Genomic DNA, 15,590 nt, shown 5'->3' on the forward strand with positions numbered 1-15,590 from the left:
AATCGCAATAAGCATTTATGGACACCACACTGGTTGTGAGGAGCTGCAGGCAGGAAGCGGCCTCCCCTAAAAACTCCTGCCCGCAGCACCTCAGGACCAGCGTGGTGGTGAAGAAAGAAAAATAAAATCGAAAAATTGATATGCCGATATGCTTACATTTTGAATCGATTTTTTTCCCCAGCTCCAATTTTTATTAATTTTCTTTTTTTATTATTGGCAATGGCGGTGTTCTGCAATTTTTATCATGACTTTATCGTGAAGGGGTTAACCACTGGGTGGCACTGTAGGGGTTAAGTGTGTCCTAGGGAGTGATTCTAACTGTGGAGGGGAGGGGCTGTGTGTGACAACACTGATCACCGCTCCCGATTACAGGGAGCTGTGATCAGTGACATTGTCATTAGGCAGAATGGGGAAATGCTTGTTCACATTAGCATTTCCCCATTCTTCCTCTCCGTGAGACGATCATGGGTATCCCCGTGGACATAGAGTCTGCAGGGGACCCGCGATCGTGCTCACGAAGCTCCCGGCGGGTGCGCGCCCACAAGCCGCCTCTAAAAGGGCCACATAAAAGGTACATTAATCTGCCTGTACGTGCCCTTCTGCCGCAGTATATCTGCGTGAGGCAGTCAGGAAGCGGTTAAAGTTGTTTTCAAGTACAAAATATGAATTTTAGCACATGTGCACAAAATTTAAAAATGGTTCTGACAGCAAAGGGTTAAATAACCTCTGGCACAAATTAAAATTCCTTGCTTAGACAAAAAGAAATTACAATTTTTCAAGTCTGCACAATTAAAATAATTTAAAGCAGATCTAGCATCACATGTTTTTTCAAGTACATGCATGCCGTGTAAAGTGTCAGTGTACCACTTTCATATATTTATAACGGATCCGAGATCACATCACTTCCCCTGACAATGCCTTCACCTACCTTTCTCTCCAAATAGGCTTCCTGCTGGCTCAGAAAAACAATATTTTAATTCTGGTGCCTGTACATTTCCTGTGTGTTCACAAATGTCTACGTACCTACAGTTGGTGCTCATAAGTTTACATACCCTGGCAGAATTTTTCAGAGAATATGAAAAACAGAAAAACTTCTCACTCATGGTTAGTGTTTGGCCGAAGCCATTTATTATCAATCAACTGTGATTATGATTTAAAGAGTAAACACAACAGGAACTACCCAAATGATCAAAAGTTTACATACCCCAGTTCTTAATACCATGTTGTATTGCCCCCATAACATCAATGACAGATTGAAGTGTTTTGTGGTATTTGTGGATGAGGCTCTTTATCTAGATGGGGAAGCTGCACTCTTGGCAAAAGGCCTCCCTGTAAATTCTTGGGCTGTCTTGCATGAACTGCACATTTGAGATCTCACCCAGAGTGGCTCAAAGATATTGAGGTCGGGAGACTGAGATGGCCACTCCAGAATCTTCGAATTTATTTTGCTGTAGCCAATGACAGGTGGACTTGGCCTTGTGTTTTGGATCGTTGTCATGTTGGAATATCCAAGTACGTCCCATGCGCAGCTTCCTGGCTGATGAATGCAAATGTTCCTCCAGTATTTTTTGATAACATACTGCATTCATCTTGCCATCAATTTTGACCAAATTTCCTGTGCCTTTGTAGCTCACACATCCCAAAACATCAGCAATCCACCTCCATGTTTCACAGTAGGAATGGTGTACCTTTCATCATAGGCCTTGTTGACTCCTCTCCAAATGTAGCGTTTATGGTTGTGGCCAAAAAGCTAAATTTTGGACTTCACTCCAAATGACTTTGTGCCAGAAGGTTTGAGGCTTGTCTCTGCGCTGTTTGGCATATTGTAAGCGGGATACTTTGTGGCATTTGCGTAGTAATGGCTTTCTTCTGGCGAATCGACCTGGCAGCCCATCTTTCTTCAAGTGCCTCCTTATTTTACATCTTGAAACAGCCACACCACATTTTCAGAGTCCTGTTTTATACCTGAAGTTATTTGTGGGTTTTTCTTTGCATCCCAATTTTCCTGGCAGTTGTGGCTGAAATATTAGTTGGTCTACCTGACTGTGGTTTTGTTTCAACATAACCCCTCATTTTGAGTTTGGCATTCTTACAATTCCTTGGATACCTTTTTAAATTCCCTTTCCTATTTTATACAGTTCAACTACCTTTTTCTGCAGATCCTTTGACAAGTCTTTTGCTTTCCCCATGACTCAGAATCCAGAAACGTCAGTGTGGCACTGGATGAAAGATGCAAGGGTCTGTCAGGAGTCCAGAAACTCATTGACCTTTTATACACACTAATTACAAGCAAATAGATCATAGGTGAGGATGGTTACCTTAAATAGCCATTCAAACCCCTTTGTGTGAACTTGTGTGAATGTTATCAGGCCAAAATCACCAGGGTATGTAAACTTTTGATCGGGGTCATTTGGGTTGTTTCTGTTGTGATTAGGATTTAAAAAAAGAGTAAACACAGCTGATTGACAATAAATGGCTTCAGCCAAACACTAACCATGAGTGAAAGAAAAGTTTGTGCGTCATCATTCATATTCTCTGAAAAACGGCCAAGAAATCAAATTCTGCCAGGGTATGTAAACCTATGAGCACAACTGTATGTCAACTGGCTTATACTTGCTTTAAAGCATAACTCAAGTCAAAAATTACATAGGTTTTAAAGTGGAAGTTCAGCCTAAAACAAAATCTCTAAATCTACTAGCAGCCACATTATAAGACTAACCCTGTAAAGCACAAATCGCTATACATAACTTTTCTGCAGCTGATCCGGTCCAGTGGTTTCCTATTGGGAGTATCTCACCAAAAATTACAGTTTTGTTGCAGGGGATGCCAAAAATCTGACAGTGTAGACTTCTGGGAAAATCAGCGAGCCAATCATACAAGCAGGAAATTATGTTTCTGGGGGGCGTTCTGTACAGAATACCTCCAGGTAGCCATATTGCATTTTACAGAAAACTACAAAGCTGCAGATTGAAAAAGGAAAGGAAATTTAACAACATTCAATTACAATAGGACTTGTGTCGCAATTGCATATGTTGTATATATATATATATATATTTTTTTATCATTTGCTTCCCCCCCCATGAGTGTGGAGTTACCCTTTAAAGCGGGATTCCGCTGCCGTTTTTTTTTTTTTTTTTACCTGTGTCACTGGTGGGCGATTCCTACAGTGTCTTTGCATTCACGATCGGCGTCTTTTTAACCCCCGGCGTGACTATTTCATTGCTAAGGAAAACTTTTAAAAAAGCAGTCCGGCGGTTTCCATTTTCACTGTGGGCGTTTGAAGCCCACAGGCATTTACTTCCTGGATGCGATGATGCTGAGCTCCCAGCATCCACCGCTCCATCTCGCACATGCTCATTGAGTGTCCTCTTTGTTTTCCTTCCTCTTGCCTCGTGTGCTATAGTGGTAATGGCAGATAGAGCTGCCTGCCCACTTTCAAAATGGCAATTTCGGACATGCCTTCGTTACGTGACCGGCGTCCTCCTTCCGAAATCTCACGAGATTTCGGCATGACTGTGTCCCCCACTGATTCCTGGGAAATAGCTAAAAAATTTCCCAGGGACCATTGCGAAGCCGATAAACACGCCTACTCCCACGGGAGGAAAGCCCGGAAGTCGGCATAAACATTAAAAATAAAAAGGTAAATACTGCATATTATTTTATTTCAATGGTCATAACTGCATCTATGTTCCAAAGCCATTTGAATAAGATGAACTTGCAATTTTCTGTACAAAACCGCTTTAACCACTTTCAGACCGGACCATTTTGCTGGTAAATGACCAGAGGTCTTTTTACACTTTGGCACTGCGCTGCTTTAACTGGTAATTGCGCGGTCATGCAATGTTGTACCCAAACAAAATTTGCGTCCTTTTCTTCCCACAAATAGAGCTTTCTTTTGATGGTATTTGATTGCCTCTGCGATTTTTATTTTTTGCGATATAAACGTAAAAAGACCGCAAATTTTGAAAAAAAATGATATTTTCTACTTTTTGTTATTAGAAAAATCCAATAAACTCAATTTTAGTCATACATTTAGGCCAAAATGTATTCAGCCACATGTCTTTGGTAAAAAAAAAGTCAATAATTGTATATTTATTGGTTTGCGCAAAAGTTGTCACATCTACAAACTAAGGTACGTTTTCTGGAATTTACGCAGCTTTTAGTTTACGACTGCCTATCTCATTTCTTGAGGTGCTAAAATGGCAGGGCAGTACAAAACCCCCCCAAATGACCCCATTTTGGAAAGTAGACCCCCTAAGGAAATTGATAAGAGGCATGTTGAGCCCATTGAATATTTTATTTTTTTGCCTCAAGCGATTGAATAATGACAAAAAAAAATTTTTTTTTTTTTTTTTTACACAAAGTTGTCACTAAATGATATATTGCTCACACATGCCATGGGCATATGTGAAATGACACCCCAAAATAAATTCTGCTGCTTCTCCTGAGTACGGGGATACCACATATGTGGGACTTTTTGGGAGCCTAGCCGCGTACGGGGCCCCGAAAACCAAGCACCGCCTTCAGGCTTTCTAAGGGCGTAAATTTTTGAGTTCACTTCTCACTACCTATTACAGTTTTGAAGGCCATAAAATGCCAAGAGGGCACAAAACCCCCACAAATGACCCCATTTTAGAAAGTAGACATCCCAAGCTATTTGCTGAGAGGCATGTTGAGTTCATGGAATATTTTATATTTTGCCACAAGTTGCGGGAAAATTACAAACTTTTTTTTTTTTTTTTTTTTTTTCACAAAGTTGTCACTAAATGATATATTGCTCACACATGCCATGGGCATATGTGAAATAACACCCCAAAATAAATTCTGCTGCTTCTCCTGAGTACGGGGATACCACATATGTGGGACTTTTTGGGAGCCTAGCCGCGTACGGGGTCCCGAAAACCAAGCACCGCCTTCAGGCTTTCTAAGGGCGTTACAGTTTTGAAGGCCATAAAATGCCAAGATGGCACAAACCCCCCCCCCAAATGACCCCATTTTGGAAAGTAGACACCCCTAAATTTAGGGGTACACTAGTGAGACTAGGTAATAAATGGCGGGTGCCCTGAAACTATAAAAAAATAACTAACCAACCAGCGTCACCTGTAACAGTTATATGGTGATCACTGGTGAAAGGGTTAACTAGGGGGCAATCAGGGGGCTTTATGCGGTAGTATATGGGGGTCCCTGGCGCTATAAAAAGCTGCGGCGAACCTAAATACCTACCTGCCTAACTAGCGTCACCTGTGACACTAATACAGCGATCAGAAAAACGATCGCTTATTAGGCTGGGTTCACACTGGAGCGATGCGGGAACGCCGCGAATGCGCGGCGGGTTCCCGCATCGCATGCCTCCCGGCGGCAGTTCACACTGCCCTATGCGAACTGCTGGGAGTGTCAGTGAAATGTTACTGACACCCCAGATCAGTTCGCATATCGCAGTGCGATCTGCAAACTCGGATCGCATGGTGTGAACACCCATGCGATCCGATTCTGCTGCGGGCCAAAAAAAAGGGTCCCGTGCGAATTTGCGGCGGTTGCGGCGGGTGCGGCGGGTGCGGCGAATGGCTGAACTCGAATCGCACAGAGATCGGATGTGATTTGCACTGCAGTGCGGTGCGAATCACATCCGTTCTCAAACCGCTGCAATGTGAACCCAGCCTTAGTGACACTGGCGACGGGGGGTGATCACGGGGTTAAACCTTTATTGGGGGGGTACCTTAGAACTAAAGGGGGCTAACCCTAACTGCCCTAACAGTTATTAGTCACAAATGACACCCGCCGGGTGATCAGGGGGTTAAACCTTTATTAGGTAATAAATGGCGGGTGCCCTGAAACTATAAAAAAATAACTAACCAACCAGCGTCACCTGTAACAGTTATATGGTGATCACAGGTGAAAGGGTTAACTAGGGGGCAATCAGGGGGCTTTATGCGGTAGTATATGGGGGTCCCTGGCGCTATAAAAAGCTGCGGCGAACCTAAATACCTACCTGCCTAACTAGTGTCACCTGTGACACTAATACGGCGATCAGAAAAATGATCGCTTATTAGGCTGGGTTCACACTGGAGCGATGCGGAAACGCCGCGAATCCGCGGCGGGTTCCCGCATCGCATGCCTCCCGGCGGCAGTTCACACTGCCCTATGCGAACTGCTGGGAGTGTCAGTGAAATGTTACTGACACCCCCAGATCAGTTCGCATATCGCAGTGCGATCTGCAAACTCGGATCGCATGGTGTGAACACCCATGCGATCCGATTCTGCTGCGGGCCAAAAAAAGGGTCCCGTGCGAATTTGCGGCGGGTGTGGCGGGTGCGGCGATTGGCTGAACTCGAATCGCACAGAGATCGGATGTGATTTGCACTGCAGTGCGGTGCGAATCACATTCGTTCTCATAAACCGCTGCAATGTGAACCCAGCCTTAGTGACACTGGCGACGGGGGGTGATCACGGGGTTAAACCTTTATTGGGGGGGGTTAGGGGGGCACATTAGAACTAAAGGGGGCTAACTCTAACTGCCCTAACAGTTATTACAGTCACAAATGACACCAATGCAAAAAAAGGGTCCCGTGCGAATTTGCGGCGGGTGCGGCGGGTGTGGCGGGTGCGGCGAATGGCTGAACTCGAATCGCACAGAGATCGGATGTGATTTGCACTGCAGTGCGGTGCGAATCACATTCGTTCTCATAAACCGCTGCAATGTGAACCCAGCCTTAGTGACACTGGCGACGGGGGGTGATCACGGGGTTAAACCTTTATTGGGGGGGGTTAGGGGGGCACATTAGAACTAAAGGGGGCTAACTCTAACTGCCCTAACAGTTATTACAGTCACAAATGACACCAATGCAAAAAAAAAAAAAAAAAAAAATGACATTGGTGTCACTGTGACTGGGGGGCAGGGGTAATTGGGGGGGTGATCGGGGGGTAAAGGGGGGGTGTGAGTGTGCCTGGCATGTTCTACTGTGTGTGTAGAGTGTTGGTGCAACTTACTGATCCGCTCTCCTCGGTGTCGGAACGAAAAATACCGACACGGAGGAGAGAATACATCACTTCCTCTCCTGTGTTTACATTACAGGAGAGGAAGTGATGTCACCGGGGATTTCCATTCGTCGAGAGCGATCGCGAGGGGGTGGCCATGAATGAATGGCCGCCCCCTCATCCCGGATCGCTCTCGAAGGAATGCCGACCGCCGCAGGCACCGGGGGGGGGGCCCGATCGGGCCCCCCACCCGCGGGCAGGCAGGGACTTATATATACGCCCATATGCCTGCCCGTGCCATTCTGCCGACGTATATCGTCGTGCGGCGGTCGGCAAGTGGTTAAGTTTCAATTCACAAATTACCATAAATGCCAGAGTGTCAACAAACCGAGGCAACGCGAGGTTACCGAGTTCTCCTCCTCACACACTGATTGTGGGTGAGAAGGAGATTGCAAAAACTCAAAAGCTTGTTACCGCTTACAGTGTACACCAATCACACTGATTGCCCCCACCCCAATAAAGAGGGCCTGTCACAAGCCATCAAAGTAACCATCACAGTTCATCAGAGCACCCGAGTACCCATCTGCAGCCCATCAGAGCACCCGAGTACCCATCTGCAGCCCATCAGAGCACCCGAGTACCCATCTGCAGCCCATCAGAGCACCCGAGTACCCATCTGCAGCCCATCAGAGCACCCGAGTACCCATCTGCAGCCCATCAGAGCACCCGAGTACCCATCTGCAGCCCATCAGAGCACCCGAGTACCCATCTGCAGCCCATCAGAGCACCCGAGTACCCATCTGCAGCCCATCAGAGCACCCGAGTACCCATCTGCAGCCCATCAGAGCACCCGAGTACCCATTCGAAGCCCATCAGAGCACCTATCAGCAGCCCATGCCTCATAGAATATATGCGGGAGTGTTCGCTTTCCAAAATTGTACCTCTGTATGTGGACTGGCTGTGTAAAAGTCACACACGTGGTATCGCCATACTCAGGATGGGAAGCAGAATATATTTTGGGATGTCAATTTTGCTATATACATGCTATTAGTTAGAAATATCTTATAAATGGACCACTTTAAGTTTTAAATTTTCTTTCCAGGTTTTCGGAAGACTTGTGGGGAAAAAAATGAACCGTTTAAAAGACTCAATGCATCGTAGAATAGACGTTGGGGCGTTTGCTTTACAAACTTGGGTCATTTTGTGGGTAATTCCATTGCCCTGGTGTTCCAGGGCCTTCAAAAATTTAATGGGTCATTAGAAAATTAGAGGTGTAATTTATGCTCCTAGAACCCCTGACGGCGCTCCCTGCATTTTTGGCCTCTCTATGTGGCCAGGCTGTGTACAAGTCCCACACATGTGGTATCGCCATAGTCGGGAGGAGTGGCAGAATGTATTTTGGGGTGTATTTGGATGTATGCATATGCTGTGTGTAAGAAATAACTTGACAATTTTGTGAAAAAAATAAAAATCAATCCAAATTTTCCCAAGAATTGTGGGAAAAAAATTACAAGTTCAAAATACTCACCATGCCTCTTACTAAATACCTTGGAATGTCTACTTTTCAAAAGAATGGGTCATTTGGGGGGCATTTGTACTTTCCTTTTCAGGACCTCAAGAATGAGATAGGCCTTCAGTACATCAGGTGTGATCAATTTTCCATGATTTGCACAATAGCTTGTTAGACTAACTTTCAAACAGACCAAATAATATACACTAATTTGGGTTATTTTTTTTACCAAAGAGATGTAGCCGTATAAAATTTGGCCCAAATTTATGAACAAAAATCACCTATTTGCAAAATTTTAATCATAGAAACTAACTATTGTTTCTTCAATATTTTTGCTCTTTTTTCACTTATTTAAAAATAAAAAACCCAGCAGTGATTAAATACCACCAAAAGAAAGCTGTATTTGTATGAAAAAATAAAAATTTTGTTTTGGTACAGCGTTGCATGACTGAGTAATTGGCATTCAAAGTGTGAGAGTGCTGAAAGCTGAAAATTGGTCTGTGCAGGAAGGGTGTATAAGTGTCCTGTATTGAAGTGGTTAATGTGGACAGACTTGGGACAGGCTCACGCTAAAGCCAGCCATACATGGATTGAAATTCGGACAGTTTAGCAGGGACCAGATAGATTTTGATCCATGTATTGTATGGGCAGCCAGGGTGGTTGTACAAAAGCCAAGCTACTATTCAACTTTTGTACAATCTCCCTGTCAGACCAGCACCACCAGCTATAAACTGCAGCACTGATCAATTTAGTTTGATGGTGGTGAAGTCTTTCCGCTGACAGAAAACAAAAGGCTCAGTGGGGAGGATTCACCCATCCACCTTGAATGTGTGGATAAGGAAATCGAGTAATTCATTTTTTGTTCATCCCGACAATCTTTGCCTCTTCTGAGTTTGCGGGACGTTACAAAAAGTCCTGCAAGCAGCATCTTTGGGGTGATTTGGGAACGCTGTATTTAGCACTCCCAAAATGCCCTGCCCATTGGAACGAATGGGCAGTGCTTCGGAAGCGCTGCAACATGTAGCTTTTAACCCTTTCTTTGGGGTCAAAAGCACCCCACCAACAGCCAAAAAGCGCTGCTTAGCCGCTTGCCGACCAGCCACGGCAGTTGTACTGCGGCAACATGGCTCGGCTGTGCGAATCACTGTCATGTTACGTTGGTAACAGACGGCCACTAGGGGGTGCGTGCACACCTCCTGCTCGCCCACGGAGTCGGTGCGAGTACCTGGCGGTCGCGATCGTTCGGGGCACACTGAAAATCGAGATCTGTGTGTGTAAACAGTTTCTGGTTCTCTGAGGGGAGAACAGACAAATCGTCTGTTCATAAAGAATATGAATAGCAATCTGTCATCTTCCCTGCACAGTTCCCTCCCCCCTTCAAATAGAACACACACTAGGGAACACATTAACCCCTTAAGCGCACCCTAGTGTTAACCTCTTCAGTGACATTTTTACAGTAATCAATACATTTTCATAGCACTGATCGCTGTAAAACTGCCAATGGTCCCAAAAACGTCTGCCGTAATGTCGCAGTCCTGATAAATAGAATGGCAGATCACTGCCATTACTAGTAAAAAAAATTAAAAAAATAATAAATAATAATAAAAAAGCCATAAAAACTATACCCTATTTTGTAGATGCTATAACTCTTGCTCAAACCAATCAATATATGTTTATTGCAATTTTTTTTAAGCAAAAATATGTAGACGAATATACAGTCAGGTCCATATATATTGGGACATCGACACAATTGTAATCTTTTTGGCTCTATACACCACCACAATGGATTTGAAATGAAACACAATGTGCTTTAACTGCAGCATTTCAGCTTTAATTTGAGGGTATTTACATCCAAATCAGGTGAACAGTGTTGGAATTACAACAGTTTGTATATGTGCCTCCCACTTTCTAATGGACCAAAAGTAATGGGACAGATTAACAATCATCCATCAAACTTTCACTTTTTAATACTTGGTTGCAAATCCTTTGCAGTCAATTACAGCCTGAAGTCTGGAAGGCATAGACATCACCAGATGCTGGGTTTCATCCCTGGTAATGCTCTGCCAGGCCTCTACTGCAACTGTCTTCAGTTCCTGCTTGTTCTTGGGGCATTTTCCCTTCAGTTTTTCAGCAAGTGAAATGCATGATCAATCGGATTCAGGTCAGGTGATTGACTTGGCCATTGCATAACATTCCACTTCTTTCCCTTAAAAAAACTCTTTGGTTGCTTTCGCAGTATGCTTCGAGTCATTGTCCATCTGCACTGTGAAGTGCCGTCCAATGAGTTCTGAAGCATTTTGCTGAATATGAGCAGATAATATTGCCCAAAGCACTTCAGAATTCATCCTGCTGCTTTTGTCAGCAGTCACATCATCAATAAATACAAGAGAACCAGTTCCATTGGCAGCCATACATGCCCACGCCATGACACTACCACCACCATACTTTACTGATGAGGTGGTATGCTTTGGATCATGAGCAGTTCCTTTCCTTCTCCATACTCTTCTCTTCCCATCACTCTGGTACAAGTTGATCTTGGTCTCATCTGTCCATAGGATGTTGTTCCAGAACTGTGAAGGCTTTTTTAGATGTTGTTTGGCAAACTCTAATCTGGCCTTCCTGTTTTTGAGCCTCACCAATGGTTTACATCTTGATGTGAACCCTCTGTATTCACTCTGGTGAAGTCTTCTCTTGATTTTGACACACATACACCTACCTCCTGGAGAGTGTTCTTGATCTGGCCAACTGTTGTTAAGGGTGTTTTCTTCACCGGGGAAAGAATTCTTCGGTCATCCACCAGAGTTGTTTTCCATGGTCTTCCGGGTCTTTTGGTGTTGTTGCGCTCACCGGTGCGTTCTTTCTTTTTAAGGATGTTCCAAACAGTTGATTTGGCCACACCTAATGTTATTGCTATCTCTCTGATGGGTTTTTTTTTTCAGCCTAATGACGGCTTGCTTCACTGATAGTGACAGCTCTTTGGATCTCATATTGAGAGTTGACAGCAACAGATTCTAAATGCAAATAGCACACTTGAAATGAACGCTGGACTTTTTATCTGCTCCTTGTAAATAGGATAATGTGTGAATAACACACACCTGGCCATGGGACAGCTGAGCAGCCAATTGTTCCATTACTTTTGGTTCCTTAAAAAGTGGGAGGCACATATACAAACTCAAATTAAAACTGAAAGTCTGTAGGTAAAGCACATATTGTTTGTTTCATTTCAAATCCATTGTGGTGGTGTATAAAGCCAAAAAGATCAGAATTGTGTTGATGTCCCAATATGTATGGACCTGACGGTATATCGGCCTAAACTGAGGGAAAAAAAATATATATATATTTTTTGGGGGTATTTAGCATAGCAAAAAGTGAAAAATATTGCGTTTCTCAAAATTGTCACGCATTTTTTGTTTATAGCACAAAAAAAATAAAAACCGCACAAGCGCCCAAATACCACCAAAAGAAAGCTCTATTTCTGGGAAAAAATGACTTAATTTTGTTTGAGTGCAGCGTCGGATGACCGCGCAATTGTCAGTTAAATCGACGCAGTGCCGAATCGCAAAAAGTGCTCTGGTCAGGAAGGGGGTAAAATTTTCCAGGCCTGAAGCGGTTAAACGTCGGTAAAATGAGTACAGCGTTAAGCGCTAACGCAGCCCCAGTGTGGAAGGCGTCTTTGTAAACAGGGTGGAAACCAGGTGTCCCACTATCATCACTGTATAAGAGCTGGAACTGTAAAACTAAGTACCAAAAGCTCACAGCTGTCACCAGTATCTGACAGAATAAAACAAATATTTTACTATCCTCAGCTGCCCACTGGACGTAGTGAAAAAAGCATTATATATACACACCTCCTCTGAACAAATCTAAGTACTTTTTCCCTGGAGTTCCACCTTAGGAATTGATATGGATGTCTGTGACTGGAGTTCCACTTTAAAGCCTAAAGCTGATAATATAGGATTTGTCTTTTCATTCGTTTAGTGGGATAACTGAATAAAAATTAACAGATTCTCCCATTCACACAAAGTGGATGTAAAGTAAAGGCTGGTGTTTTTTTATCTTAATGCATTCTATGCATTAAGATAAACAGCTTTCTTTGTGCAGCAGCCCCCCTAATACTTCCGTAAGTCCCATCTCGATCCGGCGATGTCCACAAATGCCTCGGCCGTCTGGGACTCATCCTCCTTATTGGCTGAGACACAGCAGCCACTGATGTCAAACTCAGCCAATGAGGAGAGGCGATGGGGCCGAACCGCAGCTCGGTGTCTGAATTGATACACGGAGCTCCGGCTCGTGTGCCCCCATAGCAAGCTGCTTATTGTGAGGGCACTTAACCGAAGGGAGGGGCCAGGAGCTCCAGCCAGGGACCCAAGAAGAGGAGGAGCCGGACTGCTCTGTGCCAAACCACTGCACAAAGCAGGTAAGTAGATCATTTATTATTTTAATAGAAAAAAAAATGAGACTTTACAATCACTTTAAAGAGGAAGTAAACCCTGATGAGTTTACTTCCTCTTTCATTCCCTGCAAAGGCAAAGCATAATGGACTACTATGCATCGCATAGTAGCCCATTATGTGTCACTTACCTGGCACAGGAGCCAGCGAAGTCACCGATGTCCCCTGTAGTCCGGCACATCCATCTTCTCGGTGGGTCTCGCAGCTCCGCCGCTGTCATTCGGCGAAGCCGCGATGACGTCACTCCCACGCATGCGCACGGGAGCCGAGACGCACAGCATCTTCGTTATCGAGAATGCCACACTCTGTGTGCTCAGTGCGCCTGCGCACCGCTGTCTACGGCGCATGCGCCGTAGACAGCGGTGCCCGTCTTCGGGCAAATATCTCCTAAACCGTATAGGTTTGGGAGATATTTCTTGGACCTACAGGTAAGCCTTAATCTAGGCTTACCTGTAGGTCAAAGTGGTTTGTAAGGGTTTACAACCACTTTAACCTCTTCATTTGGACCAAGCTGGTCTAAAGAAACTAGTTCCTTCAAATACTGTCAGCAGTGCATAAACTGTATTTAGTATCAAATACATACAGTATACAGGGCTGTGTTCCAGCAGTACCGGGTCTTCTTCCGGTCCCAAAACAAAATTTATTTGGGCCAAGTGCTGCTCTGCCATTCACAGGAAGCTTTGTATTTTATGAATGAACAAATACAAAGCTTCCTCTGGCTGGCTGTGATGAAGAGAAGGGTGGATGATATAATGAGCTCGCCCTCAAAAAACACAAAGCTCCCTGTGAAGCTTTGAGCCCGTCAATTTTGTTCCAGGAGCAGGATAGGAAGTGCCCACACCACTGCACTGTACACTGCTGATGCAACATAGACTGCATCAATTAGTGAAGGAAAACAATCAAAAAAATATCAGGGGTTCCTTTAAGACCTGCACAAATAAATAAAAAAAAAATGTCTTGGAAGGGGGTGTTGTAAAAGCTATGAAGCTAGGGAGTGAGGACCCCAGATTACACCATGGTGCGCTGAAGATACTACAACCCACTATTGGTGTTGCTCTATTGTTTTTACTGCAGCATGCATTGTAGGGATTAAAGGATACTTTGCAAATATGTTGCATGTTCCATCTGTTTTTGGGGTGGAACATGCAACATGTTCCCACTGCAGGAGCTGCTGCTTGCTCCATAGACAGCTATCAGAGCATCTGCTACATCATTTGTTCACAAAATTCTGTGACTAACACTACAAGTCCCGACAGCCTTTGCACTGACAGTCCGCAAGAGCCCTTCATGGTCAGATCTACCTGCCAGAAAAAGGGCAGATAGAGCCAGGGAATCCACTGTCACAGTAGTCACATGATCGGACACCAGTCCCACCAGCTAGTGATCAGTAGCCTGGACAGAGTGCTTGCAGTCTGCGACAGCTCAATCCCTGCGCAGTGAGCACACTCCAGGCAATGGCTTCTCAGCGACGCATACGTGCAGCGCCTAGGCGTTAAAGCCCACCCTTTTGCTACCACACCTCGGGTGGGGTGGTAAACTAATGTGGTTGTTTCTATAAATGTCCATTTTGATGCATTAAAAATAACCCAGTACTTGCCCCAATGTTCTAAATGTTAAAAATTGTTCTATAGCGTAGACCAGGGATATACAATTAGCGGACCTCCAGCTGTTGCAGAACTACAAGTCCCATCAGGCATAGCAAGACTGACAGCCACAAGCATGACACCCAGAGGTATGATGGGACTTGTAGTTTTGCAGCAGCTGGAGGTCCGATAATTGCAGATCCCTGGCGCAGACAATGACCAAGGTGGGGTAAATATGGCAGACAGCGCAGGGTGTGTACAGACAGACTATCATAGAATTGTCATGCCATATTTGGTGCATATAAGCATAACAAGTGCTAAATAAGTGCACTGATAGAAATTGGTGCATTTTTCTGTGTGTCATTTGGGAGTGTGGTGTTGTGTACGCTCTGTAGAATGAATGGCACCTCAGTGCACTGTGATAAGGGGCACTCTGTACCACAATGTAATAGGGTGACCCTGCCATGACCCAGGGTGCTCACACTCCCCTATACTATACATGGAAAGCTCCTCACCCTCCACTGCTCTGTACTCCCTGCACATACACATCATTACCTGACCTCACAGGAGGGCGACTCTGAGCACTGCGCTTTGCGGCACACACCAGGCAGGCACCGGGGGAGGAGGAGGAGATCTCCCGGCCCCCACATATCATGCCACCCCCTGTCCTCCCGGATGACCAATCCACATGTTATCCCCGGTCCCTCTATGTGTACCTCTCCCGCTCCTCTGCGCTCTTCTCCGGCTCCACAGGCGCCATCATCACATCGCAGTCCACAGTTGCCGCCATCTTACCGCCGGCTTCGAAGGGAAGGAGAAAGAGACGCGACTTCCGGGTCCTCCGAGCCGATGCTAGTGCCAGTGCGACCCAGGGATACCAGCGAGAGGAGGCTGGGAGAGAGCGAACGAACCGCGACCGGAAGAACAGAGCCGACCATTTTACTAAAGGGCGACGCCGTTTCCAATTTTCCGCAAAGAATTTACTGACTGTTTCCATAGTGACGAGAATAAGCCTTAAAGTGGATCTCTAACTTTATATTTTTTATTTTAGATGAAGTAAGAAAGTAGTTGT

General features: G+C 44.9%; 1 protein-coding gene across 2 annotated transcripts in view; it reads right to left on the bottom strand.

Moving 5' to 3' along the window:
* The window catches only part of DNAJC7 (DnaJ heat shock protein family (Hsp40) member C7), a 156,427-nt gene extending 141,039 nt beyond the window's left edge, over positions 1-15,388 (bottom strand). Inside the window, exon 1 of one of the 2 annotated variants that reach the window (XM_077459537.1) lies at positions 15,235-15,388. In XM_077459537.1, the coding sequence (XP_077315663.1) occupies positions 15,235-15,308 (74 nt within the window). In that variant the 5' untranslated portion in view covers positions 15,309-15,388. The remainder of the gene's footprint in view (positions 1-15,234) is intronic. The other variant, XM_077459536.1, reaches the window with a different exon arrangement.
* Positions 15,389-15,590: the final 202 nt, after the last annotated feature.

This window comes from Lithobates pipiens, unplaced genomic scaffold (genome assembly GCF_037356315.1).
Source record: "Lithobates pipiens isolate NorthernLeopardFrog02 unplaced genomic scaffold, aLitPip1_a1.2 Scaffold_28, whole genome shotgun sequence".
NCBI classification, from domain to species: domain Eukaryota; kingdom Metazoa; phylum Chordata; class Amphibia; order Anura; family Ranidae; genus Lithobates; species Lithobates pipiens.